This window comes from Salvelinus alpinus, chromosome 37 (genome assembly GCF_045679555.1).
Source record: "Salvelinus alpinus chromosome 37, SLU_Salpinus.1, whole genome shotgun sequence".
Lineage (NCBI taxonomy): Eukaryota > Metazoa > Chordata > Actinopteri > Salmoniformes > Salmonidae > Salvelinus > Salvelinus alpinus.
The window spans coordinates 8,755,628-8,776,735 of NC_092122.1; the positions used below are offsets into that span (position 1 = coordinate 8,755,628).

General features: G+C 41.5%; 1 protein-coding gene across 1 annotated transcript in view; it reads right to left on the reverse strand.

The window, feature by feature from the left end:
* LOC139565703 (sulfotransferase 4A1-like) overlaps positions 1-21,108 on the reverse strand; it is a 38,073-nt gene that overhangs the window by 6,074 nt on the left and 10,891 nt on the right. Inside the window, exon 2 of the mRNA XM_071386209.1 lies at positions 11,092-11,222. Coding sequence (XP_071242310.1) covers positions 11,092-11,222 — 131 coding nt within the window. The remainder of the gene's footprint in view (positions 1-11,091; positions 11,223-21,108) is intronic.

Sequence of the window (21,108 nt, forward strand, 5' to 3'; positions counted from 1 at the left end):
CTGCCTTCTAATCACTTTCTCTTCCATCTCCCTACCTGGTTGACTATGCATGGACATAGAGCAGATTTTTATTTATTTAACTAGGCAAGTCAGTTAAAGAACAAATTCTTATTTTCAATGACAGCATAGAAACAGTGGGTTAACTGTCTTGTTCATGGGAAGAACAACATATTTTTACCTTGTCAGCTCAGGGATTTGATCAGCCAACCTTTTGGTTACAAGTCCAATGCTCTGACCACTAGGCTACCTGCCACCCCAGATCCCCAGACTCCTGCCCAGGATGGCTTTCCTCATGAGTGTTGACTTCCATAGAGAGGCCCCTGACACAGACGTTGTGGAGCTGGTGAACGAATGTGGAAGTACAACCAGACCTACCAGCTTGCCAAGGGTGTACGAGTACATTCACTCACTCACACATACAAATGATTGTCTTATAAACAATGACAAGCCAGCGGGGTCTGACAACTTGGATGGAAATTTATTGAGGATAATAGCAGACAATACTGCCACTCTTATTTGCCATATCTTGAATTTAAGCCTACTAGAGAGTGTGCCCTCAGGCCTGGAAGGAAGCAAAAGTCATTCTGCTACCTAAGAATAGTAAAGCCTCCTTTACACCCCCTACGATATTGTGGATAAAGAGTTACCTGTCTAACAAAACGCAGAGGGTTTTCTCTCCAGCATAATTCAGGTAGAATAAGGAATTCCCTAGGGCAGCTGTCTAAGCCCCTTACTTTTTTTCAATCTTTACTAACGACATGCATTAGTAAAAGGATGACTCAACAATATACACTTCAGCGACTGAAATGACTGCAACATTTAACAAAGAACTGCAGTTAGTTTCCGAATGGGTGGAAAGGACAAATAATTCATTAAACCCTAAACCATAACTAAATATTGTAATTAATCATGTGGAAATTGAGCAAGTTGAGGTGACTAAACTGCTTGGAGTAACCCTGGATTGTAAACTGTCATGGTCAAAACAAATTGATACAACAGTAGCTAAGATGGGGAGAAGTCTGTCCATAATAAAGCACTGCTCTGCCTTCTTAACAGCACTATCAACAAGTCAGGTCCTACAGGGCCTAGTTTTGTCGCACCTGGACTACTGTTCAGTCGTGTGGTCAGGTGCCACAAAGAGGGACTAAGGACAATTACAATTAGCTCAGAACAGGGCAGCACGGCTCGCCCTTAAATGTACACGGAGGGCTAACATTGATGATATGCATGTCAATCTCTCATGGCTCAAAGTGGAGGAGAAATTGACTTCATCACCACTTGTTTTTGTAAGAAGTGTTGACATGCTGAATGCACAGAGCTGTCTGTTTAAACTACTAGCACACAGCTCGGACACCATTGCATACCCCACAAGACATGCCAACAGAGGTCTCTTGACAATCCCCAAGTCCAGAACAGACAATAGGAGGCGCACAGTACTACATAGAGCCATGACTACATGCAACTCTATTCCACATCAGGTAACTGATGCTCGCTGTAGAATCAGGTTTAAAAAACAGATAAAAATACATCTATGGAACAGCAGGGACTGTGAAGCGACACACACACGTACGCACACCACAGGAGGTTGGTGACACCTTAATTTGGGAGGAGGGGCTCGTGGTAATGGCTGGAGTGGAATCAGTGGAATGATATCAAATACAGTGAATTCGGAATGTATTCAGACCCCTTGACTTTTTCCACATTTTGTTGTTACAGCTTTATTCTGAAATATATATTTTTTTAAATTAAATTGTCATTATGGGGTATTGTGTGTAGATTGATGAGGAAAAAAAATATTAAATCAATTTTAGAATAAGGCTGTAATGTAACAAAATGTGGAAAAAGTCAAGGGGTCTGAATACTTTCCGAATGCACTGTACATCAAACACATGGTTTCCATGTGTTTGATGCCATTCCATTTGCTCTATTCCAGCCAATATAATGAGCCGTCCTCCCCTCAGTAGCCTCCACTGACGCACACACACTAGTACACGCACACTGTAATATTGTTGTATGGTGGTATTATACATTTTGTATTGTAGATATATAGTGGTGTAGGAATGTTATGTTATATTACTGTTTTATCTTTCGTTTTATGTGTAATGTAAGTGCCTTAATGTGTTAATGGACCCAGGAAGAGTAGCTGCTGCCTTGGCAGGAACTAATGGGGATCCCTAATAAATACAATACTAATACACACTTTTTTTCTCTCAGCCGAGGAAGAAGTGCCGTCTGGTACATCATGGGTGAGTTTGGGTCCCAGGTGCAGCACTCTCACCAGTCTACTTGTTGCATGGCCCCCTTCTTCTACACTTGATGAATACCGAGAACAGAACATTAAAAACATCAACTCAAGATTTTAGCCTGGAAAAGTTGTACACTTAGCATACAAACTTCAACACACATTTGTCTCAAACACCACTTGATCTACAGTAGAGAGAGGGAAGTTTCCTCAGCCTGTAGAATCCATGCAATACTAATCATAATATATCTCAATGACGGAATTAAAATAATTGTGCTATGTACATCAGATAAAGATGTTCTAATGACTGGTCATTAACCAGAGAATCTCTTGGACAAGATGTTCTAATGACTGGTCATTAACCAGAGAATCTCTTGGACAAGATGTTCTAATGACTGGTCATTAACCAGAGGCTCTCTTGGACAAGATGTTCTAATGACTGGTCATTAACCAGAGACTCTCTTGGACAAGATGTTCTAATGACTGGTCATTAACCAGAGGCTCTCTTGGACAAGATGTTCTAATGACTGGTCATTAACCAGAGACTCTCTTGGACAAGATGTTCTAATGACTGGTCATTAACCAGAGGCTCTCTTGGACAAGATGCTCTAATGACTGGTCATTAACCAGAGGCTCTCTTGGACAAGATGTTCTAATGACTGGTCATTAACCAGAGACTCTCTTGGACAAGATGTTCTAATGACTGGTCATTAACCAGAGGCTCTCTTGGACAAGATGTTCTAATGACTGGTCATTAACCAGAGACTCTCTTGGACAAGATGTTCTAATGACTGGTCATTAACCAGAGGCTCTCTTGGACAAGATGCTCTAATGACTGGTCATTAACCAGAGACTCTCTTGGACAAGATGTTCTAATGACTGGTCATTAACCAGAGGCTCTCTTGGACAAGATGCTCTAATGACTGGTCATTAACCAGAGGCTCTCTTGGACAAGATGCTCTAATGACTGGTCATTAACCAGAGACTCTCTTGGACAAGATGTTCTAATGACTGGTCATTAACCAGAGGCTCTCTTGGACAAGATGCTCTAATGACTGGTCATTAACCAGATAATCTATTGGACAAGATGCTCTAATGACTGGTCATTAACCAGAGGCTCTCTTGGACAAGATGTTCTAATGACTGGTCATTAACCAGAGACTCTCTTGGACAAGATGTTCTAATGACTGGTCATTAACCAGAGGCTCTCTTGGACAAGATGCTCTAATGACTGGTCATTAACCAGAGACTCTCTTGGACAAGATGTTCTAATGACTGGTCATTAACCAGAGGCTCTCTTGGACAAGATGCTCTAATGACTGGTCATTAACCAGAGGCTCTCTTGGACAAGATGCTCTAATGACTGGTCATTAACCAGAGACTCTCTTGGACAAGATGTTCTAATGACTGGTCATTAACCAGAGACTCTCTTGGACAAGATGTTCTAATGACTGGTCATTAACCAGAGGCTCTCTTGGACAAGATGCTCTAATGACTGGTCATTAACCAGAGACTCTCTTGGACAAGATGTTCTAATGACTGGTCATTAACCAGAGGCTCTCTTGGACAAGATGCTCTAATGACTGGTCATTAACCAGAGGCTCTCTTGGACAAGATGCTCTAATGACTGGTCATTAACCAGAGACTCTCTTGGACAAGATGTTCTAATGACTGGTCATTAACCAGAGGCTCTCTTGGACAAGATGCTCTAATGACTGGTCATTAACCAGAGAATCTATTGGACAAGATGCTCTAATGACTGGTCATTAACCAGAGGCTCTCTTGGACAAGATGTTCTAATGACTGGTCATTAACCAGAGACTCTCTTGGACAAGATGTTCTAATGACTGGTCATTAACCAGAGGCTCTCTTGGACAAGATGCTCTAATGACTGGTCATTAACCAGAGAATCTATTGGACAAGATGCTCTAATGACTGGTCATTAACCAGAGGCTCTCTTGGACAAGATGTTCTAATGACTGGTCATTAACCAGAGACTCTCTTGGACAAGATGTTCTAATGACTGGTCATTAACCAGAGGCTCTCTTGGACAAGATGTTCTAATGACTGGTCATTAACCAGAGGCTCTCTTGGACAAGATGTTCTAATGACTGGTCATTAACCAGAGACTCTCTTGGACAAGATGTTCTCATGACTGAAGTCTTTAACCAGACAATGACCTTCCTTCTATTCAATTAGGAACAGAGGGGGAAGCTGTTTCACCATTGCCACTCATGTTACAAATGAACGGGTGTAGAAATACAGATGGTGAAACACATCCTCCGGGCTATAGGGGTTAATACTTATCAGCAGACACTGTCACATACACACAGTCGCTCGGTCACATTCACACACGCACCCACACACTCCTAGGCACATGCACACAAACAGACGTGCGTACACAGACAGAGAGACAACAGACACACACACAAACTCAAACCTCAGCTAGCCCCTTGCATCAACATCATGTGGCCTGTCCTCTTAGAAAAAATTAGAAAAATGAGTGTCTATATTTTAGTGACCAGAGGCAATCAACACATGGAACTCAATACATAATAACTCAATGGGAGTTAACTAGCTTTTTTTATCTGACTTATCACCCAATTGGATGTGCATGGAGGAGACACTGGCCTGGTTGTGAATGACTGGTAATTCTTGTTAGTTTTGGTCTTCTGCAAAGCACACACACACGCCTCCCCTCAACTGCTGCAGAAAGTCGAGCCGCCTGTAACATTCGCTTGTAAAAGTTTCAGTCATGAAAAAACTCTCAATCTCACCGTTTGTTTGACTGTCAGAGGTAGCAGGGCGAGCTGCACATACCAAAGATGGTCTACCTATTAACTCAGGTTTGATGATCACTAGTTTCCCCTTTCATCTCTGGCACTGCTTTCCTGTGCTCGTCTACAAGTGCTGCGCTATATATGGGCTGCTTAATTAGCCATATATACTGATAGAGTGTAAATAATTGTTTTACTGTGATTAAGTGTAAGTGGAGTTAGATTGAGTGGAGACTGGTGGGAGGAGCTATAGGAGGATGGGCTCATTGTAATGGCTGGAATGAAATGAATGGAACGGAGTCAAACATGTGGTTTCCATTTGTTAGATACCATTCCATTTATTCAATTCCAGCCATTACAATGAGCCCATCCTCCTATAGCTCATCCCACCAGCCTCCTCTGGTTAGGCTTTAAGCCTTCGGGATGTTTTGATGTATAAAGTCGAAGTATGAGAAGAGAAAAAGGGTTGCCGCATTTAGTGAGCATGTTTCGGGAAGTGTACTTACTCCATGTGACTGGAGAAGCGAGATATGCAATCTGGCACAACAGCAAGATGTCTATAAACATTTTTAATAAAATTTTTAATTAAAAAAAAATTGGGGTCTTTTTTTATTACATTTTTTATTTAAGGGGTGGATCAGCTTTAATATTGGGGATAGATTGTTGCTTCCATCAATGTAATTGTCTGCATCATTTCTAATCACCCATATATTTTGGGGGGTAAATGTATATACATACATATACATACATACATACATACAGTACATAAACATACATACCCATATATATATGTATATATACAGAAACATACATACATACATACATACATACATACATACATACATACATACATACATACATACATACATACATACATACATACATGTATACTGTACGTACATACATATACACACTTTTTTAAAGAATATACCTTTATTATTCCCCGCAAACTCTACCACCCCTCCCCCAATTGGAGTAAACTAATAAACAATAACACTTAGGCTTCTACTTTCAGTTTATACATATTATACACATTTTACAGACACAATCTATTTTACAATAGTTATATTTTGTTTGTTTTTAGTCCTTCCTCTATTTCTGATGTCCATCCAGTTTGATTTCTATTTGTAACTGTGCTATTTCACAACATTTCTGAACCTATATACATTTTACAGACCCCGTATGTTTTACATAGGTTATCTTGTTGTATTACATGTTGACTAAACAAAGTTGTTTACAGAGCAAGATTACTGTAGGTTTCAGATTACACATGACATTCTAATCTCTCGTGTTTGCCTGCAGTGCTGCCTGCATATCTAATATTTGTGATTATTTTACTTGATATAAGTCCAAGCATTGGGTACTCTTTAAATATGTTCCTGTGAGAGTATCTACTTAATCACAGGATAAAACACAATAATTGTTTAATGCACGTTACCAAAATATTTTATGAACGTTAGAATACAATATTTTTTTGCCATTGCTTATGGGGGCTTAAGGAGACATATCATGCATTTTGACATCTGGATTAAGGTGTTGAGGTTCAATGAAAAGGGGTGCGTTTTATCAGACTTGAAACAGGGCAAAGACATGACCTTCAACATGAACATTGCTAAATACCAACATAAGCCCTCATACAATACCAGTCAAAAGTTTGGACACATTTACTCATTCAAGGGTTTTTCTTGATTTTTACTATTTTCTACATTGTAGAATAATAGCGAAGACATCAAAACTATGAAATAACACATATGGAATCATGTAGTAACCAAAAATGTAATCAAGTTGGGCTCCCGAGTGGCGCAGTGGTCTAAGACACTGCATCTTGGTGCAAGAGGTGTCACTGCAGTACCTGGTTTGAAACTAGGCTGCATCACATCTGGCTGTGATTGGGCAGTGCACAATTGGCCCAGGTTTGGCTGGGGTAGGTTGTCATTGTAAATAAGAATTTGTTCTAAACTGACTTGCCTAGTTAAATAAATATATAGATTTGAGATTCTTCAAAGTAGCCACCCTTTGCCTTGATGACAGCTTTGCACACTCTTGGCATTCTCTCAACACGCTTCAAGAGGTACTCATCTCGAATGCATATCAATTAACAAATGTGCCTTGTTAAAAGTTCATTTGTGGAATTTCTTTCCCTCTTAATGCATTTGAGCCAGTCAGTTGTGTTGTGACAAGGTAGGGGTGGTATACAGAAGACAGCCCTATTTGGTAAAAGACCAAGTTCTTATTATGGCAAGAACAGCTCAAATAAACAAAGAGAAACGACAGTCCATCATTACTTTAAGACATGAAGGTCAGTTTCTTCAGGTGCAGTTGCAAAAAGCTTCAAGTGCTATGCTGAAACTGGCTCTCATGAGGACCGCCACAGGAAGGGAAGACCCAGAGTTACCTCTGCTGCAGAGGACAAGTTCATTAGAGTTACCAGCATAAGAAATTGCAGCCTAAATAAATCAAATCAAATTTTATTTGTCACATTCGCCGAATGCAACAGTAACATGCTTACTTACAAGCCCTTAACCAACAATGCAGTTTTAAGAACAAATGATTAAAGAGCAGCAGTAAATAACAATAGCGGGGCTATATACAGGGGTACCGGTACAGAGTCAATACGCGGGGCCACCGGTGTTGAGGTAATTGAGGTAATATGTACATGTAGGTAGAGTTGTTAAAGTGACTATGCATAGATATAACAGAAAGTAGCAGCAGCGTTCCGGGGGGACGACGACGACGACTGTATTCAATGAACAGCATTCTCACATAGGTGTTCCTTTTGTCCAGGTGTGAAAGTGCAGTGTGGAGTGCAATAGAACCTGCATCATCTGTGGATCTGTTGGTGCGGTATGTAAATTGGAGTGGGTCTTGGGTTTCTTGGATAATGGTGTTGATGTGAGCCATGACCAGCATTTCAAAGCACTTCATGACTACAGACGTGAGTGCTACGGGTCGGTAATCATTTAGGCAGGTAAGCTTAGTGTTTTTGGGCACAAGGACTATTGTGGTCTGCTTGAAACATGTTGGTATTACGGGACTCAGACAGGGTGAGGTTGAAAATGTCAGTGAAGCACTTGCCAGTTGGTCTGCGCATGCTGATAGTACACGTCCTGGTAATCCGTCTGGCCCAGCGGCCTTGTGAATGCTGATCTGTTTAAAGGCCTTACTCACATTGGCTGTGGAGAGCGTGATCACACAGTCGTCTGGAACAGCTGATGCGCTCATGCTTGTTTCAGTGTTACTTCCCTCGAAGCGAGCATAGAAGTTATTTAGCTTGTCTGGTAGGCTCATGTCACTGGGCAGCTCTCGGCTGTGCTTCTCTTTGTAGTCTGTAATAGTTTGCAGGCCCTGCCACATCCGACGAGCATCGGAGCCGGTGTAGTACGATTCAATCTTAGTCCTGTATTGACGCTTTGCCTGTTTGATGGTTCGTCGGAGGGCATACCAGGGATTCTTATAGATTCCTTGAAAGCTGCCGCTCCTTGAAAGCAGCAGCTCTACCCTTTAGCTCAGTGCGAATGTGGCCTGTAATCCATGGCTTCTGGTTGGGGTATGTAGGTACAGTCACTGCGGGGACGATGTCCTCGATGCACTTATTGATAAAGCCAGTGACAGATGTGGTGTACTCCTCAATGCCATCGGAGGAATCCCGGAACATATTCCAGTCTGTGCTAGCAAAACAGTCCTGTAGTTTAGCATCTGCTTCAGCTGACCACTTTTTTTTTAGACCGAGTCACTGGTGCATCCTGCTTTAATTTTTGCTTGTAAGCAGGAATCAGGAGGATAGAATTATGGTCAGACTTGCCAAGTGGAGGGTGAGGGAGAGCTTCGTACGCGTCTGTGTGTGGAGTAAAGGTGGTCTAGTTTTTTTCCTTCTGGTTGCACATTTACCATGCTGATAGAAATGATGTAAAACTGATTTAAGCTTCCCTGCATTAAAGTCCCCGGCCACCAGGAGCACCGCCTCTGGATGAGCGTTTTCCTGTTTGCTTATTGCGGTATACAGCTCATTGAGTGCAGTTTTAGTGCTAGTACAAACCTTACAATATAGTCTAATAAGATCATTTTTTAAAAACGCTATATAATACCCAAGCATTATTATTATTAGAGAGATGAGTTGTGTGTAGGGTGATATAGCCAAAATGTCATATCACAATGTTTTTCTAATTTAATGTTTCTAGCCGTAGCCTAGCGGTTAAGAGCGTTGGGCCAGTAACTGAAAGGTCACTGGTTTGAATCCCTGAGACGACTAGGTGGAAAATCTGGCTGTAGCCTTGAGCAAGGCATTTAACCCTAATCACTATGGATAAGAGCGTCTGTTAAATGACTAAAATGTAAATGAGTAGTTGTTGTGATTTATTTAGAATTCAAGGCACACTTAACCAGAATGGCTACCACAGCATTCTTCATTGATACGTCATCCCATCTGGTTCGCGCTTAGTGGGACTATAATTTGTTTTTCAACACGACAATGACCCAACACTCCTCCATGCTGAGTAAGGGCTATTTGACCAAGAATGAGAGTGATGAGTGCTGCATCAGATGACCTGGCCTCCACAATCACCCAACCTCAATCCAATTGAGATGGTTTGGGATGAGTTGGACTGCAGAGTGAAGGAAAATCAGCCATCAAGTGCTTAGCATATGTGGAAACTCCTTCAAGACTGTTGGAAAAGTGTTCCTCATGAAGCTGGTTGAGAGAATGCCAAGAGTGTGCAAAGCTGTCATCAAGGCAAATGGTGGCTACTTTGAAGAATCTCAAATATTAAATATATTTTGATTTGTTTAACACTTTTTTGGTTACTACATGGTTCCATATATGTTATTTCATAGTGTTGATGTCTTCACTGTTATTATATAATGTAGAAAATGGTAAAATAAAGAAAAAACCTTGAATGAGTAGGTAGGTTTAAACTTTTGACTGGTACTGTATATCAACCTAATTATACAATGTTCTGAATAGCCAGCTGGCCTATGTCTAATATAATTAACTAATGTTTTTTACTGGTAATACATTACACATATTGTATGATACAACAAAGATCTTGCTGTCTTTGCTCCCTTGGGCAAATGGGATGATTGTTGTTTATTCTAGTCTGCTACTAAGGTTTTTTTATTTTCTTTGAAAAAAGTAGCATAGCAAGCTACAAAGTACTTATTACTACATGCAATACCAGGTAAAAACCAGATGAAGCAATGCTGTAAAAAAAACATTTCTTATTTTTGTTATTAGTTGGCTGAATCAGCTCTACAGGATTGGAGTGACAATAGAGGCAAGAAAAAAATTCAGGAACAGGACGTAGTAATACTCAGTACTGTAGGCCTACCTGTATGATGTCTAGTCCAGACTGAGGATACTACAGAACAGTAGTAATACTCGGTACTGTAGGCCTACCTGTATGATGTCTAGACCAGACTGAGGGTACTACAGAACAGTAGTAATACACAGTACTGTAGGCCTACCTGTATGATGTCTAGACCAGACTGAGGATACTACAGAACAGTAGTAATACTCGGTACTGTAGGCCTACCTGTATGATGTCTAGCCCAGGCTGAGGGTACTACAGAACAGTAGTAATACTTAGTACTGTAGGCCTACCTGTATGATGTCTAGGCCAGGCTGAGGGTATTACAGAACAGTAGTAATACTCAGTACTGTGGGCCTACCTGTATGATGTCTAGTCCAGACTGAGGGTACTACAGAACAGTAGTAATACTCAGTACTGTAGGCCTACCTGTATGATGTCTAGGCCAGACTGAGGATACTACAGAACAGTAGTAATACTCAGTACTGTAGGCATACCTGTATGATGTCTAGTCCAGGCTGAGGATACTACAGAACAGTAGTAATACTCACTACTGTAGGTCTACCTGTATGATGTCTAGGCCAGACTGAGGGTACTACAAAACAGTAGTAATACTCAGTACTGTAGGCCTACCTGTATGATGTCTAGGCCAGACTGAGGGTACTACAAAACAGTAGTAATACTCAGTACTGTAGGCCTACCTGTATGATGTCTAGGCCAGACTGAGGGTACTACAAAACAGTAGTAATACTCAGTACTGTAGGCCTACCTGTATGATGTCTAGCCCAGGCTGAGGGTACTCCAGAACAGGAAGCTGCTCATCGATGTTCATCAGACCAATCTCATCTGGGTCCGCCCCCTGACTCACCAGATACACCACCTCCTGAAGGAGACTGGTACCTGGAAGGGGGGGTAGAGATGATGAGAGGATGGAGGGGGAGAGGAGGTAAAGAGAATCAAGAGGAAAGGGTAATGGGTAGTTGTAATCAAGAGAAAAAGATAAATGGTTAGACGTTAGTTAAAATGGAATATGACACCAATGAGGGAAATATTCACAGCCTAAACCAAACCATGCTATGTTACAAAACTCTATATCTCTTTCCAAATCTTGTCTTTCTCAATGTGCAACGTGTCAGCTTTAAGCATCTCCTACTGTCTGTGACAGAGACTTGTCCTACAGTAGCCTAGGACAAGAGATTTCACAGCTATGCCAACCTCACACCCCAAATGATCTAGTTGGCTTCCATGACCACTCTCTTACAAGGAAACAAACACTGTTTCTGGGAAGTAGAGATCAGATACTAGACAGCCTGGTTACCCATCATTGTGCATATAAGCTCCAGAGGAAATGACACACCACATTAAATCCCATAGAACCAGCAAGCCCCACAGAATCAATGCATCCAACACATTACAATTAACAATCATGTCTCTCAGTAGTTCTGATGTCTTTCTGGAAACCAAGTCTCAGAACAGAGCCCAGTGGCACTGACCACACTCAAATAAAATAGGAATTTCAAGATAGTCCAACAGTTGGCTACACTAGAATTGGCTTCATGTGATCGAGGCTTATGAAGTAATGACAGGCAACATCATGTCCCGCAAAATGAATGCCTGTCTACCATAACCATGTCTAATACTGGCTTTAGGGACATCATATTTTGAGCTTGCACTGGGGACAAGACGTACAAAGCTTACAATATAGAGTCTAATAAGATCATATTTGGTTCCATGATGAATGCTATATAAAACCCAAGCATTATTATTATTATTATTAAAGAGGTAAGTTGTGTGCAGGGTGATATAGCCAAAATGTCATATCACAATATTTTTCTAATTTAATGTTTCTAGCCGTAGCCTAGCGGTTAAGAGCGTTGGGCCAGTAACTGAAAGGTCACTGGTTTGAATCCCTGAGACGACTAGGTGGAAAATCTGTCTGTACCCTTGAGCAAGGCATTTAACCCTAATCACTATGGATAAGAGCATCTGTTAAATGACTAAAATGTAAATGAGTAGTTGTTGAGGGGTTGGGTTAAATGCGGGGTGCACCCCTACAGGACTCCAACTGTCAAAATGTTCACTCCCTTTCCCTCTATACCTGTTCCCACTCCCTAATCACCTCTCCTCTGCATTTGTCCCTCCTGTTTCCCCATATCAGCAGCACATCAATCCTACGTGCATGATATGATGATGTAAGTGCCTTTATGTTATTATATAGTCTTGTAGATGTAAGTGTTAATCATGTAATATATCTATGCCCCTCAGTTTATGCTAATGATTATGCTAATGCTCTGTTCTAGTTATGTTTAGTCCTGGCAGCCTTCTAAGTTTATCGATGCTATATGTCCATTTCCTTTAGTCACCTGGCACTACTTTATCATTTCATGCACCTTTATGTTAATGTGTTCCTAATGTTTCCCTTTTTGTATCTCCCTTCCAGACCACCACTTCCTTCTTACCCCCACACGGCTCTATTTCCATGTTACGGCTTGTTTACGGAAGAGAGAGGCCTGTTCTAATTAGCCATGTAGCGTCTTCCAATAACCGTGTGAAACGGATGGACGGCAGAAAATTGTTGAAACTGAGAAGTACTGTTGGCTGCAACTGTGTTAAAGGGAAATAAATTAAACAACGTCTACTTCATATCTATCATCTCCAGCACCACCCCCAACAATCTCAATTGCGATAAGGGTCTAAAATCATAAAGCCTTCTACTTTCATATCACATCAAAAATAATCGTACAAATGCAAAAAATACATTATTCCTGTACAGTGTTTAAAAGAGACATAAAAAAAAAAACAATATCAACTGCATTATATCCAGCATCACCCCAACATCAACATGAAAATTGCACGTTTCTATGTTTTGTAGTAAAAATGATAGAGGAAGATAACCAATTAGTAGGCAATACCTACTCATAATTGGTTAAAATCACACAATGCACACTAATGTCATTGGAAACACTTATCTTTGTCCAAACTGTTGATTTTATGTGCATTTTACATTTACTGTACTTTACGCCGCATTTCTTAATGATGAAATGTTATACTCCGTATACATTCAGTGGCATGATAAGAATATTCCTGGAAAATGTGGTGTAGGTGCAACGTAAGACGAAAACATGACAAGGGTTTGAGTGAGAAGACTAACTGGTGTATCCAAGTAACCACACAGCTCTCCAAAGTGTGCACATTTAAGTCATTTCAAAGCGCTTTCATGACTCAAACATTCTTAAACTCTGAGGTGCTTTTTTGAGCTCCTAGCTGTGTCATCGAGGAACTAGAGAAAGCACACTTGTAGTTCTTTTGTTTGGAACACAACCCTGCATCCCCACCAGCACACAATTGCTGTTGATGTTTACACAATCCAAAAACGGTCCATTATAAATCGCAATCTGGGTCAGGTGGGCATGATTTGAAAACCTGTTCTATTGCCATCATGACTAGCTAAGGTATAAAATACAATATTACAGTGTTAGGCTTTCCCAATGCAATTCAGGGAAACAATCCTTCTGGTGCGCATGGAGAGGAGTCATGAGTGCATTATGAGTCGTGTGCCGCGGCAGATTTTCTTCACCGTAGACAAACACAGGCTCATTGTGTTCAGAATAACACAGAGTATAATGCCATGTCATCTTGTAACTGTACATCAAACATAGAGACATTGACATTGACCTCATCCCGTCAGTAGATGATGCCTGGTTATTCTTTAAAAGTGCCTTCCTCACCATCTTAAATAAGCATGCCCCATTCAAAAAATGTTGAACTAGGAATAGATATAGTCCTTGGTTCACTCCAGACCTGTCTGCCCTTGACCAGCACAAAAACATCCTGTGGCGTTCTGCATTAGCATCGAACAGCCCCCGTGATATGCAACTTTTCAGGGAAGTTAGGAACAAATATACACAGGCAGTTAGGAAAGCTAAGGCTAGCTTTTTCAAACAGAAATTTGCATCCTGTAGTACTAACTCAAAAAAGTTCTGGGACACTGTAAAGTCCATGGAGAATAAGAGCACCTCCTCCCAGCTGCCCACTGCTCTGAGGCTAGGAAACACTGTTACCACCGATAAACCCACTATAATTGAGAATTTCAAAAAGCAATTCGCTACGGCTGGCCATGCTTTCCACCTGGCTACCCCTACCCCGGTCAACTGCCCGGCACCCTCCACAGCAACCCGCCAAAGCCCCCACCATTTCTCCTTCACCCAAATCCAGATAGCTGATGTTCTGAAAGAGCGGCAAAATCTGGACCCCTACAAATCAGCCGGGCTAGACAATCTGGACCCTCTCTTTCTAAAATGATCTGCCTAAATTGTTGCAACCCCTATTACTAGCCTGTTCAACCTCTCTTTCGTATCGTCTGAGATTCCCAAAGATTGGAAAGCTGCTGCGGTCATCCCCTTCTTCAAAGGGGGTGACACTCTAGACCCAAACTGCTACAGACCTATATCTATCCTACCCTGTCTTTCTTTTTTTTTCAATTTAAAGTTTTATTAAGTTTTCAAACAACCAACCAAACACATTCCACATTCACAGATGTGACAGACTTAAAAAAAATAAAATAATAATAATAATAATAAAAAATTAAAAAATGTTATATATATATATATACATATATACATACCTACATATACATACATACACACATACACACAAATAATAATTATAACAAAATTTAAAATGTAGAACTTGCAGCAGCACTATCAAGGTTCTTATTTGCTATTTCCAGCCTTAGCTGAGATGACGAGCCAATGATTAGTTTTTAGATTTTACAGCACCTTACACAACACGCATCTGCTCACCTCCCCGATCCCCCCATTCACTCTGTCCAATTTGAGATATAGTGGAGTAGTGGAGACCAGAGTCTATCAAACTTGGGCTGTCTCTTGTGGAGGTCATAAGTGAGCTTTTCAAGAGGGAGAAAGTCAACAATCTGGTCAATCCACATTTTAAATGTAGGAGAGGTACTAGAGGCCCGCAATAGAAGGATACATTTCTTAGCAAAGTATGTAATGGTCATGAGCAAATTTTCTCTGTCAGGATCAAGAACAAAGTCCTGCTGGGCATTAAGAAGATAGAGACACGGGGTCATATCAAACTGTACATCTAGTATTTTCTGTGCAGCAGTATGTATAGATTGCCAAAATCTGGCAATCTCTCTACAGCTCCAAAATACATGCATATAGGTTCCACTTTCAGAGGTACATCTTTTACAGTTAGGAGAAATGTCTGTTTTCATTTTATGGAGTCTCAAGGGAGTGTAATAAAATTTGTACAAAAATTTGTAATTCGATTCTTTCATTTTTACATTAGTAGAGGAGCAGTATACCCTGTCGCAAACCTCCGCCCATAACTCATCACTGATAGTCAGACCAAGGTCCTTTTCCCAGATTATTTTCAAAGGAGTAAAGGAGGAGCCTCCTTTCTCAGAAAGGAGTCTATAGATATAGGATATTTTGCCTTTAATGGATTGTGCTGTGACAAGAAGGGTTTCAACTTCGTTCAACTGAGTTCTAAACCTCCTCTTGGAAGTAAATGAGGAGATGACATGTCTAATTTGAAGATATTTAAAAAAATGGGATCTTGGCACATTGAATTCACTGCAGAGCTCTTGAAAGGATTTCAGTGTAGTGGTCTTCTGATGAAATAGGTCTGAAAAGGTCCTGATTCCTAGAGTATGCCAAAGATTAAAGTTGGCATCCCTCAGGGCTTTTGGCAAGTCTGGGTTGCCTACTATAGGCGAGTGAGAGCATATTTGGGAGGAGATGCCCAGGTATTTCTTACAGTCCCTCCACGCTAGTAGGGTGCTGTAAATCACAAATGTTTTGGCTATGTTGCCCACTTCACTAAAGTTATTAATGAATATAGTTGAGCTTAGTGGCAATGAACCACAGGATTGGGCTTCTATCTGGATCCACGTTGACTCTTGTCTGTTTGTGATCCATGTTAGCATGTTGCGGATTTGGGCAGACCAGTAGTACAATTGAAGGGAGGGAAGGGCAAGACCGCCCTTAGATTCAGGTTTCGATAGAGTGGAGAGCTTGATCCTAGGTTTTTTATTGCCCCATATAAATTTGGTGATGCTTTGGTTAATTGTTTTGAAAAAGGAAGCTGGGAGATAGCATGGGAGCATCTGAAATAAATAGTTCAGTCTAGGGAGGATGTTCATACGGATTACATTAATTCTTCCTACTAAGCTAATTGGGAGGGAGATCCAGGTTTGGAGGTTGTTTTTGATTCGATCCAGGAGTGGAAGATAATTCTCCTTGAAAAGCCTATTCAGATCTGGTGTTATGAATATCCCAAGGTATTGAAACCCCTGTGTCTTCCATTGGAATGGGCATAGTGTCTTCATAGAACTGGTGAGTGTAATATTGAGAGTGCAGACAGTGGATTTTTTAAAATGTATCTTATAACCTGAAAACGTGCCATACTGAGCAATTGTGTCTAAAATGGGAGGAAGGGATTTCTCAGGGTTGGATATGTAGAGCAAGACATCATCCGCGTAAAGCGAAATCTTGTGCTGCAGGCCGCCTGCAGGAACACCTGTAATACTTGAATTGCTCCTTATCAACTCTGCCAGAGGCTCCGCCCCCAACAAGTAGAGCAGGGGGGATAGCGAGCACCCTTGTCTTGTGCCCCGTCCCAAAGGGAATCTGTCAGAGTTCAGTCCGTTAGTAGTCACCATGGCATTTGGATGAGAGTATAGTGATTTGATCCATTTAATAAAGTTTGGGCCCATATTGAACTTTTCTAAGACTGAGAACAAAAAGCTCCACTCCATCCTGTCGAACGCCTTCTCAGCATCCAGTGAAGCCAGCAGGACAGGGGTCTTCTGTGCGTTTACTTGATCAATAATATCAAAAAGACGGCGAATGTTATCAGAAGAGTATCTGTCTCTAATAAATCCAGTTTGGTCCGCTTTTATTATTTTGGGAAGAAGAGTGTTTAGTCTTTTGGCCAGCAATTTGGTAATTATTTTGTAGTCGAAATCCAACAAGCTTATGGGCCGGAAGGAGGAGCAGGATAGGGGGTCCTTGTCTTTTTTGAGCAACACTGTAATGCGAGCTGTGCGCATTGAGTCTGGGAGAACTCCGTTTTTGCAAAAATCCTCCAGCATTGGCATGAAAATAGGGCTAAGCTGGGGCCAAAAAGCTTTGTAGAACTCTCTGGGGAATCCATCTGGGCCTGGGGACTTGTTAGGTGGCATGGAGGTAATTGCCTCCAGGATCTCCTCAGGAGTGAAGGGGGAGTTGAGATCTTCTTGGTCAGTCTCTGATAGTTTAGGTAGCGAGATTCCCTCTAGGAAGGAGTGGAGTTCTGCTTCCGTGTGTTTTCTCTCAGAGGTATATACAGTGGGGAGAACAAGTATTTGATACACTGCCGATTTTGCAGGTTTTCCTACTTACAAAGCATGTAGAGGTCTGTCATTTTTATCATAGGTACACTTCAACTGTGAGAGACGGAATCTAAAACAAAAATCCAGAAAATCACATTGTATGATTTTTAAATAATTAATTTGCATTTTATTGCATGACATAAGTATTTGATCACCTACCAACCAGTAAGAATTCCGGCTCTCACAGACCTGTTAGTTTTTCTTTAAGAAGCCCTCCTGTTCTCCACTCATTACCTGTATTAACTGCACCTGTTTGAACTCGTTACCTGTATAAAAGACACCTGTCCACACACTCAATCAAACAGATTCCAACCTCTCCACAATGGCCAAGACCAGAGAGCTGTGTAAGGACATCAGGGATAAAATTGTAGACCTGCACAAGGCTGGGATGGGCTACAGGACAATAGGCAAGCAGCTTGGTGAGAAGGAAACAACTGTTGGCGCAATTATTAGAAAATGGAAGAAGTTCAAGATGACGGTCAATCACCCTCGGTCTGGGGCTCCATGCAAGATTTCACCTCGTGGGGCATCAATGATCATGAGGAAGGTGAGGGATCAGCCCAGAACTACACGGCAGGACCTGGTCAATGACCTGAAGAAAGCTGGGACCACAGTCTCAAAGAAAACCATTAGTAACACACTACGCCGTCATGGATTAAAATCCTGCAGCGCACGCAAGGTCCCCCTGCTTAAGCCAGTGCATGTCCAGGCCTGTCTGAAGTTTGCCAATGACCATCTGGATGATCCAGAGGAGGAATGGGAGAAGGTCATGTGGTCTGATGAGACAAAAATAGAGCTTTTTGGTCTAACTCCACTCGCCGTGTTTGGAGGAAGAAGAAGTATGAGTACAACCCCAAGAACACCATCCCAACCGTGAAGCATGGAGGTGGAAACATCATTCTTTGGGGATGCTTTTCTGCAAAGGGGACAGGACGACTGCACCGTATTGAGGGGAGGATGGATGGGGCCATGTATCGCGAGATCTTGGCCAACAACCTCCTTCCCTCAGTAAGAGCATTGAAGATGGGTCGTGGCTGGGTCTTCCAGCATGACAACGACACGAAGCACACAGCCATGGCAACTAAGGAGTGGCTCCGTAAGAAGCATCTCAAGGTCCTGGAGTGGCCTAGCCAGTCTCCAGACCTGAACCCAATAGAAAATCTTTGGAGGGAGCTGAAAGTCCGTATTGCCCAGCGACAGCCCCGAAACCTGAAGGATCTGGAGAAGATCTGTAGGGAGGAGTGGGCCAAAATCCCTGCTGCAGTGTGTGCAAACCTAGTCAAGAACTACAGGAAACGTATGATCTCTGTAATTGCAAACAAAGGTTTCTGTACCAAATATTAAGTTCTGCTTTTCTGATGTATCAAATACTTATGTCATGCAATAAAATGCAAATTAATTACTTAAAAATCATACAATGTGATTTTCTGGATTTTTGTTTTAGATTCCGTCTCTCATAGTTGAAGTGTACCTATGATAAAAATGACAGACCTCTACATGCTTTGTAAGTAGGAAAACCTGCAAAATCGGCAGTGTATCAAATACTTGTTCTCCCCACTGTAGTTTGCAGTAAAAATCATGAAAAGTTAAATTGATCTTTTTTGGGTCATATGTGACCTCGTCCTCTGCTGTTCGGATAGCCATAATTGTACGCTTTGACTGCTCTTTTTTTAATTGATAAGCAAGCAATCTACTAGGCCTATTGCTATACTCATGGTATTTCTGTTTAGTAAAGAAAACTTTTTTTTAAATCTCCCGAGTATAGTCCAAATTCAGTTTGGCTTTGGCTGCTTTAAGTTGACTCCAGGAGGTGCTGTCTGTGGATTGTTTATGTACTTTTTCACAGCGTTCCAGCTCCCTCTCCAGATCTAGCCTGTGTGCTTCCATTGCTTTTTTCTTAGAGGAAGCATATGCAATTAGATGACCTCTTAGTGTGGCTTTAGCAGCGTCCCACATTGTGGCCGGAGAAACAGGAGAATCTTTGTTGTCTTGTGTGTAGTTGTCTATCCATGTAGTTACCAATGTATGGAATGCTTCGTTTGACAGCATGGAGGTGTTGAATTTCCAGCTCTTTGACCTCGGGATGTTTTTGCAGAGGTCAAAGCGGAGGTGGACAAAGGCGTGATCCGAAAGCGCTATGGGTCCGATTCTACACGTGGCTGAATTTATGAAACTCTTTGGGATAAAAATGTAATCTATACGGCAGTAGGTGTTATGGACATTAGAGTAGTATGTATAGTCCATAGATGAGCTACTAGTCTCTCTCCAGATATCTATCAGTCCCATCTCTTTAGTAAGAGAGTTCAACATCTTTGCAGATCTAGGATTTGTGGTGGGGACTTGAGATGATTTGTCTAGGGTTGGGTTCAGGGTACAATTAAAATCTCCGGCCAACACTCCAAAGGAAACACAATGCTCATTGAACAGGGTTATCATTTTCGACATAAAAGCAGGAGTATCTGTGTTAGGGGCGTATATGTTTAAGAGAGTAATTGGTTGCCCATACAGTGATCCAGTTATCAAAATAAATCTCCCCTCCGGATCAGATATGTTTTTGTCAATTATGAATGGAACATTCTTATGGATAAGTATGGCTGTGCCTCTACTGTTGGATTTGAAAGATGAGAAATACACCTGTCCCACCCAAGCTCTGCGGAGTTTGGCATGTTCAGCATCACAGAGGTGTGTCTCTTGCAATAGCGCGATGTCTGCTTTTTCCTTTTTTAGAGCACATAGTATCTTTTTCCGTTTTATTGCATGACCTAGACCATGGCAGTTCCATGTCAATAGATTTAAGGTACTAGTCATCGTCATCGAACAGTAATCGAACTTTAGTGCAAGTCATCTCTGGGTAAAGGTGGATAGTAGTTACAGCTGCGTTCACATAAAAGGAAAATAAATGGTTTACATAAAATAACAGTCTCTGAACACCCCAGCCGAGTTCCCAAACAACTCGACATATCCCGTTGGATCTATTACCTCCCCGCTCAGTCACAATTCTGTGTTCCAACAACAACAACAAAAAAAACGGGAACAGTTAGCAACGCACAACGTCTCCCCCTCCCCACCAAAGAAATGCCTCATCCTCTCCGCCCCGCATTGGGTAAATGACAACGTAGCCCCCGTCCAGACCACATTAAAAATGGGAGAAAATAAAATCAATAGCCCAGCCTACATATAGTAGGCCTAGGTTATAATATGGAGCCTATCCCTCTCAGCTAAAGGAACATAAATATAGATTAGACGGCTATAATGACATTTAGCAGGGCGGGTGGGTCTTTGGATATCGGCTATATGTTGTCTTACCTCCTTTAGTAATAATAGTAATCGCATTTAGTCATTGGTCCATTTCTCATTGACCGGGGTTGTCTTTCAAAAAACGTTTTG